Consider the following 25,739-nt stretch of genomic DNA (forward strand, 5'->3'; position numbering starts at 1 on the left):
ACCTACTCATCAGCGGAGAACGACCTCGCGATGACGACACAAGCAGTGAGTCCGATAAGTAGCAATGAAGAGAACTGTATTACAGTTGATCCAACTGTAAGGCTACCTATACAGCTTCCATCTACTTTCCGAAGAGGAGAATTAACGTTTATCCTTGTGGAATGATGCCCGGTTCATACTAGAATTCTGCAAAAATTGTAAATGGATATTTAAATGCGGTGACGCGTAGATATGGAGTGCCTCAATGATAATATTGTTATTTTAACGCCAGCAGTAACTTTTGGGTAATGAAGTCACAAAAACCGTGATAAATTACTAGATACTTTTCTGTGATGAGTTTCGATGAGATAATGTGCATGTGCGGACTCCCTAGTTAGATTTCTTTTACATTGTCACTGACGCCCTCTCAGTAATCGAGCTACAGTTGTTTTTAAGATAATAGTTGCAGTCTTATGATTAATGATGCATGGGATCAGAGTCAGTCATTGTCGGTAGCAAGGCAAATTGCACATACAAGGACGTTTATGTAGGTAAATAAACAGGATATTAAACACAGATTGGCGAAACACAGATGTTTCTGCAGATCGTCTTTTTTCTTAATATTTATTACCATAAAAGCCAGTAATCTTTGTCTACTATTCCAACCCAATATTAGAACTTCAATTGCTATTTCGCTTTAAAGCGCATACAACGTACAAGATTGTGTCCATTTTAAAATTATTCATACATTACTATTATAAAACGCTTTTCATCTGTTCTACAAACTATTTAGGATTAAGACTGACTGAGCAGTGTCCAACTTCGAGCTTCATTTGTGTTAGTGCTTCATTGTTGTTTGAAACGAAAGGGAAGTGGATACTCGGACAAAAGAAAAGCAGGTTTTCTGAGTCAGGATTATTCAATGAGCTCAGACCATAAAAACATGTCAGTAATTTATACTCGATGGCAATAGCTGGAAACCTGGGAGTTAATAATTGACACATCCAGGATTGCTTAGTCTAAAAAGATACAATATTTTTAATAGCGGAGTTCTTTGTAATGGTCATTAAAAAGTTGCACAACTTTGGAATTTATATTTATCTACATTCAGTTACTTATATTATTAGTCTGGTAACGTTTGGCGTGATATGAAATTATGAATGGAATCCCAGTCATCACAAATCAGGGCACCATATGAGTGTTCTCGAAATACGACTTTTGCTAGTTCCTTTTGTCCAGCGTGCAGAAATACTGCTTTTTGTTATGCTTTATATAAGCCGGATTCAAGTTCTTAGCTCCAGAAGGGGGAACCCTTGATACGTTACATTGGTTGAAACATCTTACACGGTTTTGTGAATATTTTTGATGTCCAATAGTCTTCACCCTGAAACTGACTTGCGTTATCATTGACTTGAGCTTCGCCACTGGTTCTTGTTGATGATTCTTGGAAACAACAACTTGAATGTGTTTTCTTTTTCTTTTCTTTATCTATTTTCGTGATTTTCCAGGGCACTTGATTCGTAGAAGATCCTTGATTTGGTCAGGTTGAATCGCGTAGTTGAAGATGTAGAAGTCATCGACAAAACCTCTAAGATACCTTCCACCCAGGTCAAAGCTTCCTAAACAGGCCTTGTAGCCCCAAAAGTCGTCGAGAGGTCCGCTGCCTCGTGAGCTGCCCCGTAGTGCTCCATTCACATAAACCTGTAAAATAAGCGAGTCAAGCGGCACATTAGACTGTTCACACTTGGTGGCCGAGCACTGGTGCCCGGGAACCGGCACTAAGTAGCGTTGCGTTCAGACACTGGGTACTGCAACTACTCAAGTCGAGACCTTGTACCCGGGCACGTGCACTGTGCCCGAATTCAGGTTTTAGAACTTGGGAAAAAGCTGTGTTCACATTAGTGCCCAGCGAGAGTTGTACTCGGCACCGTGCTCAAGCCCCAAGTATGAACATAGCCTTATAGTGAAATAATTCTGGTAACCAACTCTGAAAGTAGCCAGGATCACCACGTCCGGTCATGCGATCGTTTCGATTTGGAGAGGAGTAGTGCCTAACACTAACAGCGACTTTTTGGTGACTATGAAACTAATTTGATCCGCTATCTATTAAGGTTTTTTTTTTCTCTCGAGTTGGTACAAGAATGCTATTAGGGGGCGAATCTGGGCAGTTTGTTGTTCTTGTTGTAATCAAGTCATTTCAGTTATTTGAAGGAATACCTAATTAGTATAGAGGAATACATATTATCATTGAATTTCTTCAACCTTATCACCCAATCACCTCTGAATCACGAAATTAACGTGGAGGAATCTCTTTATTCTTATTTATTGAATCTAGGAAATCTAATGATATGGGTTAAATTCATAGACTCTTTACTAATTTCTCTAACATTCACGCTCGAATTGCAAACTGAAGGCAAAAGATTTGTAGAGAATCATACTGGAAGTCTTCCAGCTTTATTTCAAGTTCCTCACCCTTGCTGTCAACAAAGTTCTCCGAAAAAGCTGCATTGATGTCCATTATTAGAACGTAACATATTCCCAGACAAAAATCTTTTACGATAGCCATGTTTGTCTTTCTAAACAATAGAAATTAAACGCAAATCATTTTCACTGTTTCCGTGTATTGTTGCATGTGGCCGCCATGATGGCAAGTATTAAAATTAAGCTACCTTCGCCTCCCCTGAGTTGCTGTCGTATGAGCCAATTAGATGTGTCCAGACATCGGGCTTGATGATGTCATTAGTGAAAACAGCGAACACTGGATTCTGGAAGCGGTTTCGATGAAACCAACGGACCCTGCCGTCATCAATTTCAAAATGATATCCTCCTGTTGAGAGAAATGCAATGGAGAAGGTTTATCCGATAACCAGGTCAAAAACTCCAAACTTCCATGTGAGTTCCCGTAAGTATATTTGTGTAGTAAACGTCTTTGACCCTTTCCGGTATGGAGAGGTAAGGTATAAGTTTATTCAAGACTAGTGAACTTGTTACAACCAAGATAAGTCTACGCCTTCCTCCGGCTTCTAATCTTCCAATCTGATTGGCTAATTTGCCGTTGTCGATAAGAGTCCAGACAATACTGCTCTCGTCAATGTGTCACGCTCTTGGCCACGCTCTCAAAAAACATTTTCTTTGACGTTGAAATTGTGGCAAAAACAAATCGAATGTGGTTTAGTGGCTGCGCCTCGCGAGTCTACAACATTTTGACCACTGTGATGACGCATGTCGTTGTCGATAAGAGTACAGACAACGCTAAACCACATTCGATTTGCTAAACATAAACACACAACAAGAGAAAGCCTTCGTTACCCATTATTTGTCCAATGTTCATCACTCGAGCAGTGCTAAAGACGGAGTGGTATCCACGAGACGAGCCAACAAGGTTTACCCAGGACGCCACAGTTATACCAGTACGGGGCTTGCCTCTGAATGTTGTATCCTCCAGCAGGATGTCGCCAGACTTCCCTAGACTTGCATAGTGCCCGCAGACTCCTCTGTGCGGAGCGATAAAGGCGCCCTTGTCCAAGAAGGCGTTGTTACCTTTGTCAGACTCATCCAATACCACTTGGTTTTCCCACTTTTCGAATCCTAAGTGCAGAACTACGAAAAGAAGAAATGCTTCGTATTTGCAGTGTTCTTTTACTTACCATATCGTCTCGACAAGGCGATAATCTCTAAGCTCTTCCGTTGATTCTAAAACGTACTTGCTCTATAACTGAGGAAAATATTTCCAAAGAATTTTAAGAGACCCATTGTTACCGTACCCAATTTCGCAATTACCTAATCGGAAGCCGGGTCTACTGTCCTGATATCCTGCGACATTAAGTCGCTGACCTGATAAGGTCATTTTTGGGAATTTGGTAACGATGAATACCTAATCGTACCTTTTCTTGATACGCTATGGCGGCATATCAAGCTCGTTTGGTCTCGCGTGTTTATTTTAGCTTGACTTCTCGCCAACATGCGAACCATGGCTCGACCAATGCCACCGAAGCGCATCAAAAAAATACGACTACGCAAAAAATCGTCCAGGTGCCAGAAACAACATAAAATCACTCAGATCCTACACGTACCTGGACACCCTGGAAGGTAACAGGAAATGGTCTCAAATTCTCTGCCTGACTTAGGACAGGCCACACCATCACACATCCGGGACCGCATTCTTTTGCCAACACCACACGTGACAGAACACGTTGAGTAGGGGGACCATTCTAATGCTTCAGCTATGTAACAAGAAGAGCCGCATATCAAATTGCGTTATGTATAGAACCCTTCGATATTATTTCCTCTTCTACCATAGACGAGCCATTGATCCTTTACATACCAATTTACCGTGCGTTTTGAAGTAATTTCCCTTGTCAACGAACATCAATACGTCAATTGCAGTTGCATAAACAAAAATTCATCTAACTTAAATTTCACATTTACAGCCTGATTATGAGCAGGATAAGCTGGGTCTGACTGATTCTGCGTATCAAAAATAAATAAATTCCAGATAAAGAGGACCCTAAGAATCCTGAAAAAAATGCACGATTAAGCCTGAGGCACATAATAATAGACTATATTCGCGATGTCCAAACGCAACGAACGCACTAAAACGAACTCAAGAGAGTTAAGGAGCAACCAAAAGAAATGTTTGCAAAGAAATATAAAAACTAACACAATAATAATTATAGAAAGAATGATATTATATCTATGCCCCACAAAATTCTGTCTTTGATTACCAGCAAACTTTGACTGTGAGGCTCAGTTGTTTTTACTTCTTCCATCAGGTAAAGAGAAATTTGGTCAAGATTGTGTGGCAATGAAACAGCGGCGATTTCCTGGTATATCAGGAAGCGGTTGCTTCATAAAGTATTGAACGGCCTAAAAGCCAAATACCACGGAAAGAGATAGGATTTAGGCTCTACAGATGAATTGAACCATGATGGTAATGTAGTTATAAAGCGAATCAGAACAATACATACTGTGTTATCAGACTCGAAAGCTGCGCATTTTCGGGTAAGAAGTTGCCCTTCTACTCCTATAACCTGTCAAATATACGTGCAATTCTTATGCACTGGGCAGCGGGTATTGAAAAAAGATTACAACCAGTCCACTGACGGTTCTACCTGTCGTGTATTCATAAAAAGGCCGACGACTCAGTGAAACGAAATCAAGATGGCAGTATAAACTGTTTAATTTCGAAAACCAGAACCTCGTGTACAAGATCAAATATGGAAAGCGGATCACGTGATATACTCTGCTTGTAGTTTTATAGGGAACCCAAATGGCAAAATCTGACACGACCGATCGAGTGAATATCATTATGTTCGTTCATTGATACGTATTCATTGATAAAAAGTGGAACATTTTTGAACTGAATTCAGCTGATTAACTAGATAGGCGGAAGAAAGAAGAATTTTGTCTGAGATTATGGCGTACGTACGTACAAATGACCTAACTCAGCAATTTGTTTTGCGACTGTTAAATTTATATCAATTGCCAAATAAAGGCTGCAAAAATCATTTCTTTGCGTGGATCATACACATTTTTATAAACAGTGGCATAACGTACCAGAACAACTGCTCGTGCATGGGACAACTTGAGTTTGTACTCCGGGGGCTGTACAGTCCTCCGCACTGCATCTCCGGTACCGCTTCCTAACACCCGATCCACAGGTCACGGTACACTTGCTGAATGGACCCCACTGAAACGTTCCATGGTTGTGAATGGTACTTGCCTTGCTGCTGCTGAGGTCGTAAGCCTGCTGCCTGCTTAACACTGCTGCTTGTTGGTGACTATCACTGATGGGTAGCGGAAAATCTGGATGTACATGCAACCGTATGGGCAATTCAGAGACAGGAAAGTGGCTATTCTGGTTTGTTACATTGATGTGAGTTTGGATGTGGTATGGTCGAGGAGCGCTTTCATTCAATTCTACCCCTTTTGTGTGGGAGTGTTCATGAGCCGTTAGAGGTGGATTCATTTTTGTCTTTCCAGTTGTATGTGTCTCTGGTGGTCTTGCCACATCCACAACAGGAGATTTGCCTTTCGTTGACGCCGTAGCTTTACCTTGAACGTTTTGATAGGGTTTAGCTTTGACAGGTTCTTCGGCAACCTTGAAAGACGATTCACTGTTATCACTAACCTGAACTGGCTTGAAGCTCTGACCTTAAAACAACCAAAATAGTGAGTATTATTTCTCAATCCACAGTTGGGATACCAAACTGGTGTTTTATAGCTAAGTCACGAAAAACGCAATATATTTTTCAAAACTTCTAAGACTGACCTAAATGATCACAGCCATAAAGCTCTGCACGCATACAGATGTGTACGCCATACCACGCCAATGGATGGATTCTAACATACCGAGCTGTGATTGGGTGTTTTAAATGACGCACTGCTATGGTTTTGCTGTCGTCGTTACCAACAAATGCCTGCCAAAAAGAAAAAACAAAAACAAAAAAACAGTGTATCCGTACTTATCCTGACGATTAATTGACGATACTTAACGCCGATTTGTGTAACATGAAAGGTCAAGAAGTAGTGATGGTCTCCTTGGATGGGAGAGTAGCAGAGTACTACTTGTGTTTCGTAACGTTCGCCGTTACCTATATGCTTCCGGGTGGAAATGGTACTGTTTTAATAAAGATCGTTGACAAGGAGCACAACACAATAACCCCTAGCCAGCTTGAGAACCCGGAGCCCTTGGTCGAACTGTTAGGTCACTGCCCCTGTCCACATCAGTTTGTGAGCTGGTTCGATTCGGCTAACGTGTTGCGCAACACACACAAATTGCACAGCTGTAACCTCCCAAATGAACTATCAGGTGGTCTGAATTGGACAAGGATGTAAACGCGTTCGCTGAATCCCTCTAAGTTGAATTTCCCTGTTACCTTTTGCCTGTTATCTTCGGTGTAGTTTGTCCACTTTAGTCCATTGGCACTGTATGTTATTCTATAACTCATTACCCAGCGGTCGTCAGTCACTTGTCCTTGCGTTCCCATACCTAAATAATAAAATAAGAGATTTCCATTTTACTGCTTGTACGATGAACAGCCGACCAGCCTTTTGGTTTAAAACGAAATAATCATTCTAAAAGCTAGGCATCTTAAACAATAGTACAGACAGTATTGGGCTCCTTTAAAAATCAAGTTTGTGGCATTCTTGAATGGAACTGAATCCTAACACGCATTTCCCCTGTGATCAGATTTCCCTTCATTGATGCTTTATTCGTCGCTGCTTCTTTTGGCTAGTATTTTAACAAGCAAAGAAAGAAACCATGGCCGGTATTTCATAGAAAGACCACACAAACATGACAAGATGCATGAGTAACTGAGGAAATTAATGTCATTGAGCTTTTTTAAAAGTGATGTGTGAGATAACTTCACTTATCAACGACTAAGCAATGCTCGTTTTATAGCAGTAACTGACCTGTGACTTTTCTCGGCTTTTTGAGATCAATTTCAAGAAACTGCTCCTTATCTGCCAGCTTTGCACACCAGCTTCCTCGGGTGGAAACACGTTCGTTCCGAGCAGTTATAACACGTGCGTAGAACGCTGGATGTGCTTTGTCTATTGTAGATGAGCCGGAAATCTCGTGGTCCAAGATTGTGCCATTTGACATTCCCATTGGTGAAAAACATTCTACATGTGTATAACAAAAAAAAAAAATCATCAGGGCCTGTTTGCGGGTGTGTTGTAAGGTTAGGACATCGAATAAGTGCATGGAAGAAAAGGAATAGGAATGGAAGCTCTCTATTTTCTTGTACTAGAGTCGCGAACCAAAACTAGCATTTACAGTGAAATCTTACTGTACTGCATGGGAAGCCTGTCAGAGAAACGATTGACTTTTGCGTATCTCGCTTTACTGTTTGCTGTGGAAACTATTATAAAAATAAGATAATATTACCTGGGCAACTCGGATTGGTGCACGGCACTCTCTCAGTGTATGACTCTGTTCCTGGTGGACAGTTTTGATTTCGTTCATTGCCTTTTGGTTGACATTTGATGACCCTTTTCTTGGTTCCTTTACCACAGCTTACGCTGCATTCTCCAAAATTTGACCATGTAGTGAATGGATTAATGCTATCTATCGCGGATAAATCCGTTTGAACTGTGTCAGAGAGCAATCCTAATAGACAGATTAAGGAGGAAAATTAATGAGCCGAGTGATGGGCGTTTTTTAATGCGTGTCTAATTTTATTTAATGGTCGAGTTAGAAATTAATAAAAAATATCTGTAAGTATTCGGTCTGCCGTATCTCAGACGTCATAAACGACTTGTCTCTGAATCAAAATGAGTCTGCGAAACTACTGATATGAGACTTATATTTATCTGCTCAGCTCGTTCATTATCTACGACCTTTATCAAGTGCAAATGTGAAGAGCTTTCCCAGACGTTTGCGCAAAACTTTTAGAAGCTATATTGCATAATTTTGTGAGAAACTTTACATTCCAAGTACGCTTGTTAACTTCCCAGACATTCTTTTTCACACCCAAAAGACTGTTACGTTGTTCACTCGACTCTTCATCGTGTGATCAGACTTCTAAGTTTTACTTCGAGTTGACTGGTTAATATTCGGTTGTTCCTTAGCTAAAAGCTGTGATTTGCTGTGTGATCACCGGCTTCCCTTCAGCATTTCAATTTTTGTTCTGCTTTAGGAGTGTTGAAAAAGGGCTGAAAGAAGCAATAAGTTACTTTTGTCGATAGAAGTCTAAGAATGAAAGAACACTGTGTCAGTTGTCATAAAAATGACGCCAAAAATGAATCATGTGCTGATTTAACGATCTTACCTGGAATGCAGCCATATAATTCAACTCTCATGCATATGTGATCTCCGTACCAGGATAGTGGATATAAACGAATATAACGACCGTCAAAAAATCTTTGTAGCCAGTGAATCTTGACGGAATCTTTGTCATCACTCCCCTGTAGCGACTGAATTGTAAATGGTCATGTGTCAATCAAGAATTGGTTCATGCTTAGTGTGCGTATATCGAGGTATGGATGGACGCAGGAAGTTTGGAGAACACGAAAGAAACGTAAGAGTTGCTCGAGGCGATAGCCGAGAGCAACTCTCGCTTTTCAGCCTTCAAATTGAAACTGCACACGTCATCTTATATATACACAGCCGAGCGTACATAGAGATTTCGTTCATGATGGCTCAACAGGAATTAGATAGCACTAGCGCGCGCGCTAATACTGTTTCACTATATTAACTTTAGAAGGTTTTCACGGCCATCTTCAACGTCTTTACATTACAACTCATTTCCGTTTCGTCACATGGAAGACGACGACGACCATACGGTATCAGGGAAGATGCAAAATGCTTTTTTGAACCATTGGGAAGATCATAAAAAGAGAGAAAAAGGAAGTCAAAACTGATTCTTAGTATACAATTGAAACTTAAACACTGACACATCCTTCAAGTATTTTTTATTCAAATTCACAGCATAATAAGAAGATAAAGGAGCTTCTTCTTACCTCTCCTGTCAAATCCTCAGTTACACATTGAAAAGTCCTTCCATTCTGACTGTAGCAGAGTTTGAAGCTGGTGACGTAGTTGTCCTCCAAAGAGGCACCCTGTAGAGCTACTCCCGACAAGGTCTTCTCTTCCCTAAGATCCACCGTGAGGTAAGGCTCCTTATCATCCTCGTCGGCGCACCATGCCGTCCTCTGGGGATCGTCGTAGAATGACACAAGATTCAGGCGGCCGTAGAAAGGCTTATGGAGATGGTAAGTTGAAGAGGCTGTGACTTGTCCATCTTTGATTTTCATGTCTTCCATTCCTAGTGGTGAGAAGCACTCTACAAAAAAGAGGCAGCGTTGACCTTTTGAACCGCATGATCATGGGAAGTACTTGCAAAGTCGCCCGAGCCTGAGGCTCCTGTTAAAAGCGCTTGTCAACTATAATAAAATGCTAATAAAATCTGAGGGTTGATACGGGGTAAGGAACTTGAAAAAAGAACTTCCTTTTTCACACAATCCACTTAATTTTCGCTTCATTTACTAAAGGGCTGCCAAAACGTACGTGAATGAATGAATGAATGAATGAATGAATGAATGAATGAATGAATAAACGAATGAGAAGCTTTATTTGAGTGTCAAGACTAAAATAGCAAATAATACAGAAGCCTCAAAGTTGACATCATACCTATACAATGTAGTCCACTTTCAGCTATAACACATGTGTGCTGCCGGAGGAGCTGTAGTGACCAATTTAGCTACAAGGCTATAGTGCACTTTTCCGTTTTGTTCAAATACTCCTCTCCATTTTACGCTTACGGTAATATAAGTGTGCTTTGTAACTACGACATTTAATTTTTTTTTTTACACTGGTTTCTCGTAATTTCTTGCATTTCGCTTTCAATTTAACCAGACTTGAATTGTTCAAAAGCATCCGTTACCTCTCCTGCCTCAGTCCACTTTTTGCATGGCTGAACGGGATTAGAGGTGAAGATTGTAACGTTCGAAAAGTGTTTAGGATAAGGACTGCACAGTTCACAATGCAGACGTCAATAAATACAATGACAACGCACAAGTCTTACAACACATTTATTTTCTCTTCAAATAAATAATCGTACATACCTTTCTCAAATTCACATCTCTGCATCAATTTCTTAATTTCTTCTTGAGTCAAGGCCTCATTTGATATATAAAATTCATCAATTTGTCCGTCCAACAATCTCTCTCCTTTATGCTCACCGATCCCCGCTTTCTCTTGCCAGTCTTGTGACAACTCCCCCGAGCCATCACCCCTCAGAATAAACTTCGCATTCACATAAATATCAGCTTGCCCTAATTTGGAGTCGTAAGTGCAGGCGACGTGTGTCCACACGTGCGAAGGAACGATCACTTCTGATGTCACGTTGAAAATTATCTGTCCATGTTCGTTTCGGTGAAACCATCTGACCGACCCGCTGTCAATTTCCAAATGATACTGACCATTGTCATGAGTGGAGTTAATTCCACCGATTGTATCAAACAGTGAGTTTGGTCCTTCTACCGAGAATAGTTTTATCCATGCCGCAATCGTCACGGCGATACGTGGTTTGTTCCTAAATGAAGGTCCATTCAACAAGATGTCTCCTCCATTGAGATCTACTCCATTGCCACATCTTTCACTGAACAGGGCCGTCCGTGCAAAGTTCACAATTCTGGCATCGTTGTGTTGTTGTGATTCGTCCACGATAATATTATCCTTGAAGATATGCTCAAAACGGAGGTACACAACTGCTTTTTCAATTGCTGAAAGAATGAATAAAAGAGAAAATGTATAGCAAGAGAAACAGGCAATGGGATTTACTGACTAATTTGTTTCTACGTCTACCTACAAATTTCACCAAGATACTAAGACAACAGCCTTTAGATAAATTCTTCACCTAACTTTTTCAAAAAGTTAAAAATGGTAGTAATAGAACCCTGACTGACCTTTTTTAACAATATCTTTTGCGCAAGGTTTTACGAGAGACGTGTTGCATCCAAATAAAAAAACGTATTTCACGACGCATACTGGCGAGACAATTGCTCTTGTTTGCCAAATTAAATCAGTAATTATTTCTTATTCCTTCGAAAGAGCTTATGTCTTAGCCAGTTTAGAATTGGCGTTAACCTGGTTATTAATTGGATACTCACTGGACATAATATTAAGGTCTTCCTCACTTAGTTTTCCTGGGAAAGCAAACAAAATTACTGTCAGAAGATGACACAGGATTAAAGCATTTGGGGAGAGGTTTGATTGAGAAGTATAAGAATACAGTGACTAAAAAACAGCATTTTTGAGACTGCACGCATAACTGGATGTCTTAACAAGCTTTCTGTATGTCTGGCTTCTAGACGAAGAAAAACAAGAAAAACGCGATTACCTTTGATTTTGGTGCTGTCGCTATCGTCACTTTTACCCTGTGATTTGCTGTTTTTATTTCCCTTTTTCGTGCCTTTCTCCTTAGTTCCAGTATCCTCGTCTGATGATGAATCATCGGTTACTGTTTATCAGCAAAAATGGAAGAAGAAAGAGTCTTTCAGGTCATGTGCTAATACTTTAAAATGATCATCAATCTATGTACAAATGACTCTAATGTTCGATTTCAGCCAATTGAAATCGCCTGAGTAATGAAACATTGGAAAAATTAATGAACTATATCGGTGGTCAATAAACAAAGCTTTTTATTTTTTGAGCCATCCTGCTTGCGTGTCAGCAAACAGCTTCCTAAGGCTGGTAAGTGCTCTGGCAGAACAAAGTCTAATGACTCAATTCCTCTGGTATATAGGCAGGCCTGCACACGCACGAAATTGAAAAAGTGGCTGCATTCTAAAGCTATATATGTTTACCGTTTTTGCAGCCGAAGAGTTCAATCCTCATACAGTTAGTCAGTCCACTCCATGCCAGGGGAAGAATACGAATATACTGAGCTTTTATTCTTGGAAACCAGTGGGTAACTACCGTGTCACGGTCCTTGTTACCTGTAAAATTCTACAAAACGGATTGGAAAGTTCTGAGCATTTGATTCAATATTAACTGAATACCGTTTTAAAGTGCTTTTTAGGTTATACCGAAACACAGCACTCTATTCTCCAAGAGAATGTAAATAAAACGTTGGATATTTAAATGCAGTGAGGTATAAATATGTAAAAAGACAAACGACGATGCTTTTATTCACATTTGGGCGAATCTCTGTCATTTACAGACTCTGCATAGCAACGGGTTTAGATTTAGAAGAGTAATCATCCCAAGTTGAGAGAGAGAGATTCTTTTAGTCAGCGTAATTTGCTGCTGCGCTTACCCTCGGACTGCCATTATCTTTCCGTCTGTCTGTTACCATGAACCAATGCTTGCCATTTGAACTGTATGACATGGCGTATTTGGTCACCCAGTTGTCAAACATGGACTGACCTTGAGTCGAAATACCTGTTAATAAAGACATGCGGATGATGGAAGTATCAAGATATTCTCACGAATTAGATGAGACTGAAGCAAATCTCTTTGTTGATAACCTTGTAGAGACTATCATAACTGAATGAAGATCGATGTCTATATTTCGCAATGTAAGGTTACTGGATTCTATGATCGTTTTGTAACCCATCCAACTGCAATGATTCGTAAACTGTTGCTTTTAACGTTACATTGAAATCAATACCCTAACGATACCAAAAAATCTTTAAAAGTTACATTGTTTGCCAGAACCGGAGATGCACTGAAAAGAAGTGATGGAGAAGAAAATGTCGAGGAATTAACTTAACTATCGTGGTTAGTGCAATTAGTCCAAAACAATAGTGACAAAAGCAAACATACAAAATATTTTTTTCACCTGAAATACTCCTTCTGTTTCCCAAGTTTACTTCTAGAAATTCTGTTTCATCTGCAAAAGCTGAGCACCAACCCCCTCGGGAGCCCTTGACGGTTTTATTCAGGCGGGCGTGGTAAGGCTGATGGTGTTCATCATATGATGAAGACGCCGTGAATTGAGAATCTTTTATCAGTCCGTTACTCACACCAAGGGATTCCTGACAGTCTGAGAAAAGTTTCAAACATAAGATAGATAAACTTGAAGATCGATAAATCGGCATAATTTTTTATTGACTCTTTGTGGGCTTTCTACCTATTAACTGAAGTGCTAAAGTTGTTTTGGGCATCCTCTCTTAAACTGACTGCACATATTTAACGCGGCAACTCTAAAAACTTATCCGTTTTCATTCAAAATGACTTGTTCATGGCTGAAGCTACTCTTACCTTCCGGAGGAGCATCAATGTTTGGGCAATGACTCTTGCCAACAAGTTCTCTAGATGTTTTTCCGTCTCCAACATTAGACGCCAGCCATTGATGACTTGGAAACGTGTACACGCAACCATCTTTAGCTTTTATCTTCACCTGCGGGCAAAGAAACGCAAATTGTATAGGGAACAGGAAGAGGGAGCTACTAAATCTACGTTTACTTTTGTTATTTATTGCTTGCATAAGTATTGTTTAGTGTAAATGTTATCTTAGTTATTCGATGTCTCCACTGAAAATATCGTGAATTCTAGTATATCTTTCATGATACTCTTGAATTGTCCCTCCATGCAAAATGTCAGAGTCTTAAGTATACCAGTTGTAAAAATATACCTCACCTTATAGTTTTCTTACTCTTGTGTTTTGAAACAGAACCCTTCTTCTAATGGCTATCGCAACATATACCTAGATTTGTATGCCGACATGCAATGCGTGCGAACCAAATCTCGTTTTTTTTTTTCCTGTTCTGTGTGTGATATCGCACTTTTATTCTTACTTCAACCAATAAAAAAACTCATGTAACTCTGCTCTATATGCTCATTTGCTTTCAAATTATCTTTTAAATACCTTGTCTAAATACCATCCAGACCCAAACCAGCTGTTATCGTGTCGAATATTGATGGCGTTCAGTTTTCCTAAGGTTTTGCTGTCAATGACAAACTTATCTTTCCTGTAAATAAAGGTGAAAGATTAGCGATGTAGTGATTTATCCCTGAACCCACAAACTTCTTAATTATAATCAACTTAATCAAATTAATTAACAGATTATTTTCCAAAAACTGCCACCCTCAAAACAAATAAGGATTGATTGATTAGTTAATTGATAGAGTGGAGTTCACTTGAGAGTCGAAGATTTGTCATCAAATCCCTCACTTTACGCCAGCTAGACGTATTTGCTTTGAGTCATGATTAATTTACTGGATTCCCCGAGTTCTTTGTGATTGGCCAAAGTGATTACGAACTTTTGTTGTTTTAGTTTTACAATACTCATAGAAAATCGCTCCGATTGGTCAATTGGTGGACTACCAGTAAGGACAATTGTCGCCTTGCGACAAGGGGAACGACATATAGGCGAATAAAGGAGGCGGGAATGTAAGACAACTGATTGAATTATTCAACTGGTGGCAAGAACGCGTTTCCGGGAAGTGTTTTTTAAATACGCTGAATTCTAGTTTGTCAGATGATCCTAGTTTAATCAAACATCCTGCAGAGTCCTGTTAGAGCATCTGGACTAGTGAACCAGAAGGTCTTAGGTTCGACTCCTAGCTGGGGAAGTCGGTTTCTTTTTCCCATTTTGACAGAAAAATCATCTTTTCAAACACAGCTACTTTCGAAAGTGCTTAGAAAACGTCGTAATAAAGGGCTTGTTAATAATGTAGTGCACCCCTTTTATTTCATGGTTTGTTGTTTGATATCATAAGGTATATAATAAGCATACATCAATGTTTACACACCCTAAGGCAGGCATATTAGGGGTCAGAAACATTGAGCTAACTTACTGTCCTTTTTCAAAGTCATTTCGTCCTTTGCTCTCGAGTTCAATTTCTTTTGACCGTCCTTTTTCTCCAAACAAGGTGATGAACACTCGAGCATCTGTACCTGCACCAAACTTGTTACCAGTGTACACGTAAACCTCGTATTGAGTTCTGGATCCTATTTACTCACCAAAAGAAATTCACACAATTAATTACCTTGCTCCGCTTATTCTGTCTAATATAATTTAACAATTAGATTATGAGCTCGAGATTTCTATCGCTTGATGGCTGACGAGGGCGCAGCCCCAATCAACTATCATATATAGAAATCGAGAGCTCCTAGTCTAATTGTTTTAGTTTAGATCTACTAGTCGTTCAAAACTTTGTCCTACATGTAATCCACTTCACAGGCACTCCGAAATAGCAAAGAAGCGGTCGCCATTCTGTTAACAACCGCATGCACACTACAAGGCTACTCACTATCTACAACAGAATTGATAGTGAGTAGCGTAGCCAATAAGAGAATGTCATTCGTGATACAACACTAGTAGATTTATGCTTCATGCAAGTATAGCGACGCTCAAAAAGAACGCATAACGAAACAATGAAAAGTGATGAGGTAAAAAATTTCCTATAATTATTGTTCCATCTTAATCGATTTTAAAGTTTTACAATTGAAAAGTATTGTACATTGTAAGTACGAAAGCAAGTGATGTAACTAGTGTAAGAGGGAAGTTAAATCTTTTCTTTTTGAAATTGTGTCTACATCTATCTTTGCGTGTTTCCACTGGGATAGAGGAAATCATATTAAACAATAGATGTTTGGTTCCATATCTGACATTTTTTCTCTTCAAAATACTAACCTGCATATATATCATGGCATAAGACAGGTAATGCTTTGTTTTTTCATTTTCAAAGAGCAATAAAAAGTAAATAAAACAGAAGCAGGTTAAAACGGTCGTATACGCCTCTGGGCAAACGTCTTAACGTCTGCTTTGCGGTTAAGTTAAGGTTACAGTACAGTAAATGAATCGGCTGTTTCATTCCAAGAGGAAACTCGTCTAGTTGGGATCTAAATCATCTTACTGAGAACTAATCTTCATCCAAATAGCCTGTAGTTTGGTTGTAATGGGACTGATACACTGCGCTCAGTGTGGATACATAAATATATGTAATACGGATATTATATCATATCAAGGAAATAACTAGCCAATGAACGCACGCCATATTTAATCCTCGATCATTGTAAAGCCCTGACCGAAATTAAGTAATATTTTATCTGACTGACAGATATTCCTGGATGTAATGTCAATTACAGCGATGAAAAGAACGAAAACCACAAAGTGGAATTGCGCAAAACAAAAATATAATTGCTTCTAAAAGTGCTACTTGCTCGAACAAACTAACTCGATGACCTGTAAATTAAACCTGACTTAGTGGGCGAGCGTTTGCAAGTTCAATGTTAAGGCCTTGTTATGGAAAGGTGTGAGGCAAGATCGATCCTGTTAATAAGCATAAAAGTATATATCTGTCTAAAATTTTCGGAGAGGCAGCAGATAAATGCAAAATCCAAGGTTGCTTTGAAATAGCGGCGTTCAAACTGTACCAGTCACCCACCTGCTTCAAGACCAGTTAACAACATAAATGAAGCAAAAAATATCAGAGAAGTTTGCATCCTGTTTTCTCACATCTGTGGAACTGTAAACACACACACACAGAGAAAAGAAAAATGAGAAATACAATTTAAAATAGGGCATTTTCGCTTCATAATCGTTATATTAGCCACGACATTTATTGAAAATGACCTTTCCAAGTAAGGGTCGCATGGGGAATCCAAAAATGGCTACCGATTGTATATCATGGCTGTGCTTTAACTGTTAGTTTTAATTTTTGAGAAATACAGGCTTATTAGGTTGTCCGGACTTACTTTAAGTTTGCCTCCTAGTCTGTACTGCAAGTCATGATTGTTATTTTTGGAAAACAGTTGCGATTGGTCAGCGAGAGGTCAAATAAAAATAGTATAATACCTTCGCTGTTATAATTATCCGGTTGTCTCTCAAACACTGAAAATAGATTAGGCAGTATGCTGCTACACTTAGCTATAAAGAATAAATCGTATTAGGGTGTCTTACCTGAGATTATTCCCCTTCTTTTCATAATTCAATTCCATTGACGGGCGCTTTGTAGATGTTCACCTGAGAAATAGTTACAGTGGAGAACTGACGCTATTTTAAATGCAGCGAATCTACGGCTCATCTCAAGCCCGGTCGATTTAAATCGTCGTTATCAATAGTCGGGGCGATTTCATTCATTCAAACGTATTTGAAAATTCGAGTTCCTTTATCAAACAGAGTCTAAGACACCTCGTATACTCGCTATGTAGGATAAAGGAGGTCTTGGTTCATTATTGATACTGAACTCATAAATATTTAAAATAAGCATTCCAGATGAAGAAGATTTTGTGCAAGAGCCGATTTAGAGAGAAAGATTTTTAGTACGATTATCGCATAGAACATGGTTGTGGTACGACTTTGGTTTCATTTAGACACTCTCGCACAACTCTGACGTGGAATTGTATTTCAGTTTTGATAAAACAATTTCAATCGCAAGCATGTCGTACACGATTGTTGTACGCAAAAATTGAAGCGTGTAAATCGCCCCCTTAGAGAGACCGCATCGTTATCCTTATCCCTATTCTTATCTATGAAACGCAAGGATATTATCCTAGATACAATACACTTTGGCTAAACGGAAGGTTTTTTTTTATAGTCGGGTGTGCGTGTTGCAGGAAACATTTTCCCCCAAGTAGACAGCTCTTCAATACACTTTTGCTATTTGAACTTTTTAATTCTTATAATGCAAAAGGACTTAAGGATTGACTTGCAGACATACAGGACAAAATTCGACGCATGAAAACACCGAAAGCACGTTCCATGGTATTCAGGACATCTTCTCAAGGCCTCAAGATTACAACTTTTAACATCTTCTTCAGTCTTCGGAAGAACGTAACCGAGGAATTGATGCATTTATGAATATCTCTAGAGGGCGATTGTCGAACAGTTGCAAGCTCGGTTTCTTTATGAGATTATCAATAATCAGAGTTAACTGGGAGATCTGCTGTTGGCCAGCGGGTGATCGCGCGGGAATGCGCAGTTGTGCCATTGCTGTGAGCAGTTTCGCCCTCGTGGTTTGGCTCTGCCTTGCCTTGTCGCTTTGCCTTTGGTTTGCCCCATCCCACCCGCCTCTTGGTTCATGGTGGGCCCTTGTGTCTAGGTAAGTATACTTATTCTCCATTGCGAATTCAGTGTGCCATGTGCCAGGGGAAGGTGACCCGTGGGAGGTTGCCATGGATACCCCCTTTATTTGCATTTTGCCCACACTTGCTCATTGCCTGCTTTGCTGTCAATTGGCACCCACCCTCCATTTTGAATATTGCTTATCGTCAAGTTAATTAATGTAACAGCTCTTGAAGATTTTCTGCAGATAGACCTCAAAAATCGTCACGCCACTATTAGTACAATAATATATTTCCATTAGCGTTTTTGGGCTTGGGGAGACTCGGTGGTCTAATGGCTAGCCTGTGTGACTCAGGGTCGACTGGGTTTGAGATCCGCCCGGAGTCACTGTATCGTGTTTTTGGGCAAGACATTCATCAACTCTCATCCATAGACAAGTAGGAATACTTTTATATTCACCTACAGAACCCGGGACAGGCTCTGGTAATATGAGTCACTTTGGCCCAATGTATACCATTCTAGTTATCTTGACAACTTTGGTAAATCGTGGACCCAATCGTTGTTCAGAGCCACAACTAGTTCTCATTCTCTTCACTGTAGAGATCTGAAACCTGACAGCGTGCCAAACAGCAAAGTTCAATCCAGTATAAGGAAAAAACGGATATAATTTTCCAATAAAGATAGTAACTGAAGGGACATATGCCAATCACTTACATAAAGAAGTGCTAGAGTATTGCTGTACACAATTTTCGAGGGATTCCGTTTGGCCTTGTGAGTGCGTTAGGAATATTTTTCTTGCCCCATTTCAGACTAATTAAATTTTGCCCATCTGCATAGATGGCCAGTGAATTTCGAGAGATGATAATAAATATACTGTGAAAAATCCCCCAAATTGAAATTTGAAATCAGAGAGAGAAAACGAGATCCTATTTCAAATTAGGAGTCAATAATAGACTCCTGCATATATTTGATTTGTTTACTTGTGCCAAACTGAAACACCACCTCAGATTTAGAAGATAAAAAAAACAAACAAACAAACAAAACAAAAAACAAAAAAAATTAGTCTACTCGTTTAGCGGTGCATGCTCGTATATCTAGCATACGGGAAAGCTCTAATACCTCAGAAGTAACTTCTGAATTCACTTCCTCATTTGGATAAATAAGAAAATAGAGATTTAATTCAAACCTCGATCTCTACAAAGTAACTTGTAACGGTAGTTCAGAAAGTAGACTTAACGTACACCAATTAACTTGCAAGACTCAACCAGTTAATATGGACGTTTTACAGAGTTTACAGTGGGTCCTGTTTTCTTCCTCCCAGTCCCTCTCATGCACGTTTTAACTCGTACCCGTTTCCCTATATTGCTTAGTTTGAGATACTCCAAAACATTCTCGTTATTCAATCACCACTAACCGAGCAACACTGGCTTACCTGTAAGACAAACAGGTGGCTTTAGTCAGTTCCAGGCGATTTCAAAGAACATGAAATTTGCCACGAGGATCCAAATGTCGCATAAACAAGTTTTAAGGGAAGGAATTAAAAGTAAAGTCAATTTTCGCCAAATCGAAAGGAATGCTACCTGTAAAAATATATAAAGAATGTACATTTTTTGTGCTTGAGATAAAAGGCTACTGATAAAATTGTAGAGAAGAGTTTTCATTCACATCTTGTTGAAATTTTTCTACTCGAGTAACTTCGATAAAATATTGACCGCTTTCAACCTGCCATTTTATTGTGCCTGAGGTGCTTTGATAAACAAACGAGTTTGTTCGAGAGAATCTAGAAAGAGACGCGTCCATCAGGAAGACATTTGGACGAGGAAACAATTTTTCTTGTTTCATGTAAGTCAGCTGAATTTATCATTTTTTTTATCATAAAGTAATTTTTGAAGATTTTAGGTGTGAAATCAACTGGTTTATAAACAGTTTAGCTATTGAAATTTCTGGTAGCAACAAACAAAGCCATGAACAAAAATATTTTGATAGCTCATGACATGAAGTAGAGATATAATAATCAATGGAAAAGGCAAGGCGATTACTCTATTGGAGGAGATTGCTATACCGACGTATAACTATTCCTTAAATTGATGCAGCTGGAAAGATCGATATCACATAAGGTGTCACAAAATATTCAATCTGATGACATTGCTACGTTGGATAAAGTGAACAGAGCAAATATAAAACAAAATTTGAAGAATAAATTACGATGCCGTTAAATTTATTTCTTGACTTGATGGATGAAAAATAAATAAATAAATTGACAAACTTCGTAGCTCAAAATACATTTTCCAACGGTGATTACGGTGAAAATTTACAATTGATGAATTAATGACCCAAATCCCGAAACCCGCTCAAGTAGCGCTGTTCTTCAGCTTTGTTCATTTTGCAATCCGTTTTATTTAAATATTCTCGATGTCCAATGATCCAATCATTTTCAAGATGCTTCAGCTAATTAGAGAAAGCTGCTTTTTCCACAGTTTAGAGAGGGTTCCTCAGATTCATAAATAATGTTGAAAATTTTGGTTCTTAACGTCAAAGATTGTCAAAAAAAAGTCATAAAGATAGCACTTGATGTTGCAGCTATCATTTCATTTTTAATTAAACCAGCTTATATAGAGTATTTATCAAAAGTACATAAACATACATCGTGGCCATAAAATCACTCCATTAACAGCTATTTCAATGTCGGATCAACTCCTCAAGCTTACGCGAGGAGACCGAAAGTTAGTATGGGTAGAAATAGAGAGAACATTCTTCAGAATGGTGGAAACAAGTTTCTTTTCGCCACATTGAATGTTAGAAGAATTTTCAACTAAAAGTCATGTAACAGTGAAAGAGAAGCTAACGAAAAAATGGTGTTAATGTGCATGGAAGATCTGATGTATCGTTGCTATTACTTCAAGTGCAAAACAAATTTGTAGATTTCCTCTACACCAATATGCAAAATTCGAAAGAGTACCCAGACTACCATTCGGTCTTGTGGCATAGGGTTGAGGCTTATAGCTCTATATACACGCGGTCTACGTTAACCGAAAAGAGCCATTTTTTGCTAGACGAGAAAAAACAAACCTTAACAAAAATGAAAATGTGACCTTTAGACAATGGGCCACACTGCTTTGAGAGTGTAAGAACGCTTGACAAGTACTAAAACAGGTGGAAAACACTAAGTTTGATTCAAAATCTGCCTGCATGGAAGGAAATAACAATAGTCATAAATGGCCCGTTTACGCCTAGTAAAGCGGAAAGGACTTCCAAAACCTGATACTTTTTATGATACAATTTTTTTGCGAAACCGTGCAATAAGATTAGATTGTGTTAGACGTTGCACCATTAAGCGATAAAAACCTGTGTTACACACTTACGTCAGCTTTACCCAATGAGATAACGCTTTATAACTGAAAATTGGAAACTAGAAAAAATTTTCGAACAGAAAGTTGATTAGCTAATCTTGTCCTGAATGCTACAGCTCAGAAAAAAAAGTGAAATTTGAAAAACTCACACAACTTGTGATCTGCTAGGTAAACTAATTATTAGACCTACAGTGTATTGTATTGTAAATATTAACACTTTCAATCAATAATTGGAGGCTTATAAAATTGTTTATTTTAATCTTCTTAGGTTGAGTGACTGAACAATGGCCTTCGTGGGAACTCTGTATACATTGTTGCTCGCAGGAGTGGTCTTAGGTATTTAGAATTTTTGTATTGTCTTCGTATTTGATGATTCATCATAGCGGTCTTAAATTTTGACAGCAAATGTTATTCCTAAAGGCTGGCTCAGTTTCACTAGCGCATAAGTATTAGCATAAGCCGACATATGCAGACGCAGTGATCTGTTGATAATTAGCACCTTTTATTGGGAAAATTTCCAAACAAAGGGCACTTTAACAGTATCTCACTGTGAGTCAACATACGTCGGCTTATGCTTATGATTATGCGCTAGTGAAAACCAGCCTTTGGTAACATTTGTAGTAAATGCTGTACATTTTGAGACCGATTGCTCTTTTATGCATCTGTAAGCTGTTTTCTTTGTTGTCTCCGCACCATGAGGGTTATTGCTGTCCGACTTAGTTGAGTAAGCGATAAGCTTCAAGAGGCAGTTTCATCGCCCGGTGCAGGCGCAAGCTGTGGCTTGAGCATAAAATGCCTTCTTCGCTTTTCTGCTGAGCCACGCATGCATTTTGTACAAACAGAATGACTGATGTCCAAATTTCTAATACAGAGAAAATGTCGAAATTAGCATTTTAACGTTGAATTCATTATTCGGGCCTAAGGTTTTATTCTGGATACTCGCACAGGGTACCACTCGCATCCGATTGGCTAATAAACTGAGGAAATGGTGCATGACAGTCGGAACATACAAAATAAGAGTACTGAGAGGTACTAAGACGCACCAAAACCGCTCTTTAACCCCCAAAAGGTACGACGACCACACCTGTCCATTTTATATGAACCGCCCCCCCCCCCTCCGGGGCACACTCGTGCTTATAGTCTGTGCTAAAACCCCAGTTGCACCTCTTATATAATTTGATTGCTGGCTCAGTTTTAATGTTTCTCGTGTTTTGCTTTATCAGGACAAAGCGCACACGCGCGTCACTACGGGAGAATAAGAGAAAGAAGAGAAGGTATATGAAAATAAGAACCTAAAGAGAAATAACGCAAATAAAAAAAAAATAGAAAGATAGATATATATTTTTTCTTTTTTTTATTAATATTATAATGGTATCGGTGTTAAGAGTTATGATTAAGGTAGAGTGGTTTTAAATTGAGTGTCGTAAAACCAAAACCACGACAAACTGCTCTAGCAGTTACAGTAGACTACTCAGCCCAAAACCAAAACCAAAACCAAAGTAATTGCCTGATTACCTTCGACACTCAGTTCAAAACCACCCTAATGCTGATCTTAAATAAATCACAATTGCATATACATACTTAAACACACTTTAACCTCTCCAAAAGGGGCTTGAGAAGGAAAAAATCTGAATTAGAATCTGAGTTAATAATTAAAGAACTAATAAGATCCCTTTCTCTTCGATACTTCCGACTTTCCAATACAATTGAAGCTGACAATCCTTTGATGAAGCAAGCTCCGGTATTCAGCTATAAACTTGTCAATCACTGGCGTCATTAAGACGTACTCTCGGCAACTTGAAAGTTATCAAGGAGAAAGGAGTCTACATGCATGTGTTCGCATAAAACGGAAACAACTTACGCTGCAAATTTATCATGTTTTAGCACTAACGAACTAACAAACATCATGTTTTAACACTAACAAAGTACTTAATTGAGTGAACTTTATTTGATACGATCAATCCCAATCTGAGATGTTTGCATGGTGGCGTCGGAAATACGCAAGATATTTAGGCAGCGTTTTTTACGTATCAAGCTCCCTACCCCAGCTGTCACCGCAAGCTTCTGTGTTATTTTGATTGGTCAAATCGGATAAAAACCATTAAAGAGTTGGCCAAAAGTTATTAGCTTTGTCAAGGGCTAAAAACATGGCGTGCATCACTGTAAAACATATACATTTCTCTCGTTTGACATTTGAAAGTAAGCACGGAAACTATTGATTAATAAATGAAATATAAAAAAGTATATGAAATGAATAACTATATCTAGTATCAAATGTACTTAGCACTGTGGGGCTAATTGTGGACACTGTAAATAAGCAAACAAATATTGCACTCGGCTGACCAGTTGGCTATTTACATAATGCGGTTGAAGAGTTTAACTCGGGACTACGAGAAAAGTTCCAGATAGTTGTAGGGCGGATGATTTGAACCAGGGACGTCTCGATTTTCAATCCAGCGCCCTTAACCACTCGGCCACGCCGCCTCGCACGTCAGTCACAAATAATTTTTTATTCATTGTAGCTGAGTATAAAGTCGAGGTCACTACCGGTGTGAAAGATGGAGCAGGAACGGATGCTAACGTTTTTATCACCATTTACGGGTCTAACGGACAATCAATGGAAAAGAAACTTAAGGGAAAATTTTTTGAAAACAACTTCGAGAAAGGAAAGTAAGTCCATCGATCCAACTACCTTTACTCTTACTCACATCAATATCATATGTAATAATATCATATAAAATAACTGAGACGAGGGAGGCGTACATGCAGATCCTAGCTAGCCTCAGGCCATTAATAAATCGATCAATTAATCAATCAATCCATTTACCCATCTGGAATAATTTAATAGTGCCATCTGGATCGAAATTGTTATTTATTCCCCAGTTACGTATTCACGCCCTGCCATGCTCACAAGTTCCTTCAAAATGAACTTTGTTTGTTTTCTTGGTAATCGAATCATGGTTCTCTTTCAGAGTCGACAACTTTGACCTGCAATTAGCGGACGTTGGTGAAATAAAAAAGATAAAAATAAGGCATGATAATTTGGGATTCATGCCAGCATGGGATCTTGCGAAGGTAAGGCAAAAACGGAAAAACAGGTATTGGATAGATCTCATAGAGCTTCTGAGTCAGAATCTTTTAAAAAAGTTAATAAACGTCGAATTACCTTTGATTATTTTCCGTAATATCACCGAACGAGCCATGCATTCTAAAAGTTATGAGAGGTGGGGTATAACTCGCACGACGTTTTTTGGGTTCTAATTTGCTGAGTAGTATTGTTAACGACATTTATCGAAATCATTTTTTAAGCTATTCAAATCTATTCTAAAGTATTCATCTGTTTTGCCCGAATTCTTTTTTCACACTTTCCCCAACTTGTGTATTCAGGCTGGCACATATGAGCTTGCTATTTTAGAATTTTGGAAACTGAGGAATTTTTACGGAGGTCTTTGAAAAATACGAAACATTTCGGTTATGCGAGGCACAATGAACAGTTTTATCGATTATGCCCTTTTCCGTTTTATTTATTCAACCGTCTTATAATTCACCAGTGATTACCAGGCAAAAAGCTTTAATAAAAGCAAGTTAAGCTTGGAAAAATAATAACAGGGATGGTAATTATGCGCTACATACATGTATGTTGCAAAAGGATCACGATTTGCGGTAATTGGCTTTTATGAAACCATCATTCTACCCTCTTCAGACTATTCTATTTTTCAATATTGCTTAGATTATCTTTAGATCGAACGTTGTTGCTTAATTAGTTTGAACGTTAACAGGTTTAAAACCTCAAAGGTCAATTCCTACAATGAGACGCGCCTGCAGGGAATCATGGTATAGTTGTATTCATCAAAACAAATATCCAGTCCAAGATGATGAATGCAACTACGATGATTCCTTGCAGGCGTATCTCATGGAGGGAATTGGCCATTTCCGAATTACTTC

The 25,739-nt window shown here is 38.9% G+C and overlaps 2 protein-coding genes across 2 annotated transcripts in view; one reads left to right on the top strand and one right to left on the bottom strand.

The window, feature by feature from the left end:
* Positions 1-263: 263 nt before the first annotated feature.
* On the bottom strand, positions 264-17,861 carry LOC145479179 (uncharacterized). Its single transcript, XM_081457457.1, has 22 exons — positions 17,341-17,861; positions 16,826-16,906; positions 15,233-15,386; positions 14,301-14,403; positions 13,694-13,832; positions 13,272-13,475; positions 12,747-12,871; positions 12,295-12,436; positions 11,829-11,948; positions 11,599-11,634; positions 10,552-11,211; positions 9,448-9,770; positions 8,757-8,901; positions 7,874-8,095; positions 7,396-7,608; positions 6,858-6,970; positions 6,251-6,398; positions 5,536-6,132; positions 4,053-4,202; positions 3,289-3,579; positions 2,649-2,806; positions 264-1,680 (listed from the first exon to the last, which is right to left on the bottom strand). Exons 2-22 carry the CDS (start codon positions 16,881-16,883, stop codon positions 1,468-1,470), a joined length of 4,314 nt encoding a protein of 1,437 aa, XP_081313583.1. The 5' UTR covers positions 16,884-16,906; positions 17,341-17,861; the 3' UTR covers positions 264-1,467.
* A 2,349-nt stretch (positions 17,862-20,210) lies between these two features.
* Positions 20,211-25,739, top strand: part of LOC145479180 (uncharacterized) — a 23,766-nt gene continuing 18,237 nt past the window's right edge. The window contains exons 1-5 of the mRNA XM_081457459.1: positions 20,211-20,286; positions 22,063-22,130; positions 23,018-23,068; positions 24,317-24,464; positions 24,767-24,869. Of these exons, the coding sequence (XP_081313585.1) occupies positions 22,079-22,130; positions 23,018-23,068; positions 24,317-24,464; positions 24,767-24,869 (354 nt within the window). The 5' untranslated portion in view covers positions 20,211-20,286; positions 22,063-22,078. The remainder of the gene's footprint in view (positions 20,287-22,062; positions 22,131-23,017; positions 23,069-24,316; positions 24,465-24,766; positions 24,870-25,739) is intronic.

Source organism: Orbicella franksi, chromosome 2 (genome assembly GCF_964199315.1).
Source record: "Orbicella franksi chromosome 2, jaOrbFran1.1, whole genome shotgun sequence".
Classification (NCBI taxonomy): domain Eukaryota; kingdom Metazoa; phylum Cnidaria; class Anthozoa; order Scleractinia; family Merulinidae; genus Orbicella; species Orbicella franksi.

Bases quoted from the DNA above. Each gene is read 5' to 3' on its own strand.
- LOC145479179 (XM_081457457.1), bottom strand. From the start codon at position 16,883: ATGCAAACTTCTCTGATATTTTTTGCTTCATTTATGTTGTTAACTGGT. The intron at 11,212-11,598 runs GTGAGTATCCAA...TCATTCTTTCAG, and splicing joins AGACCTTAATATTATGTCCA to CAATTGAAAAAGCAGTTGTG. The intron at 6,399-6,857 runs GTAACAGGGAAA...TCTTTTTGGCAG, and splicing joins CCGAAGATAACAGGCAAAAG to GCATTTGTTGGTAACGACGA.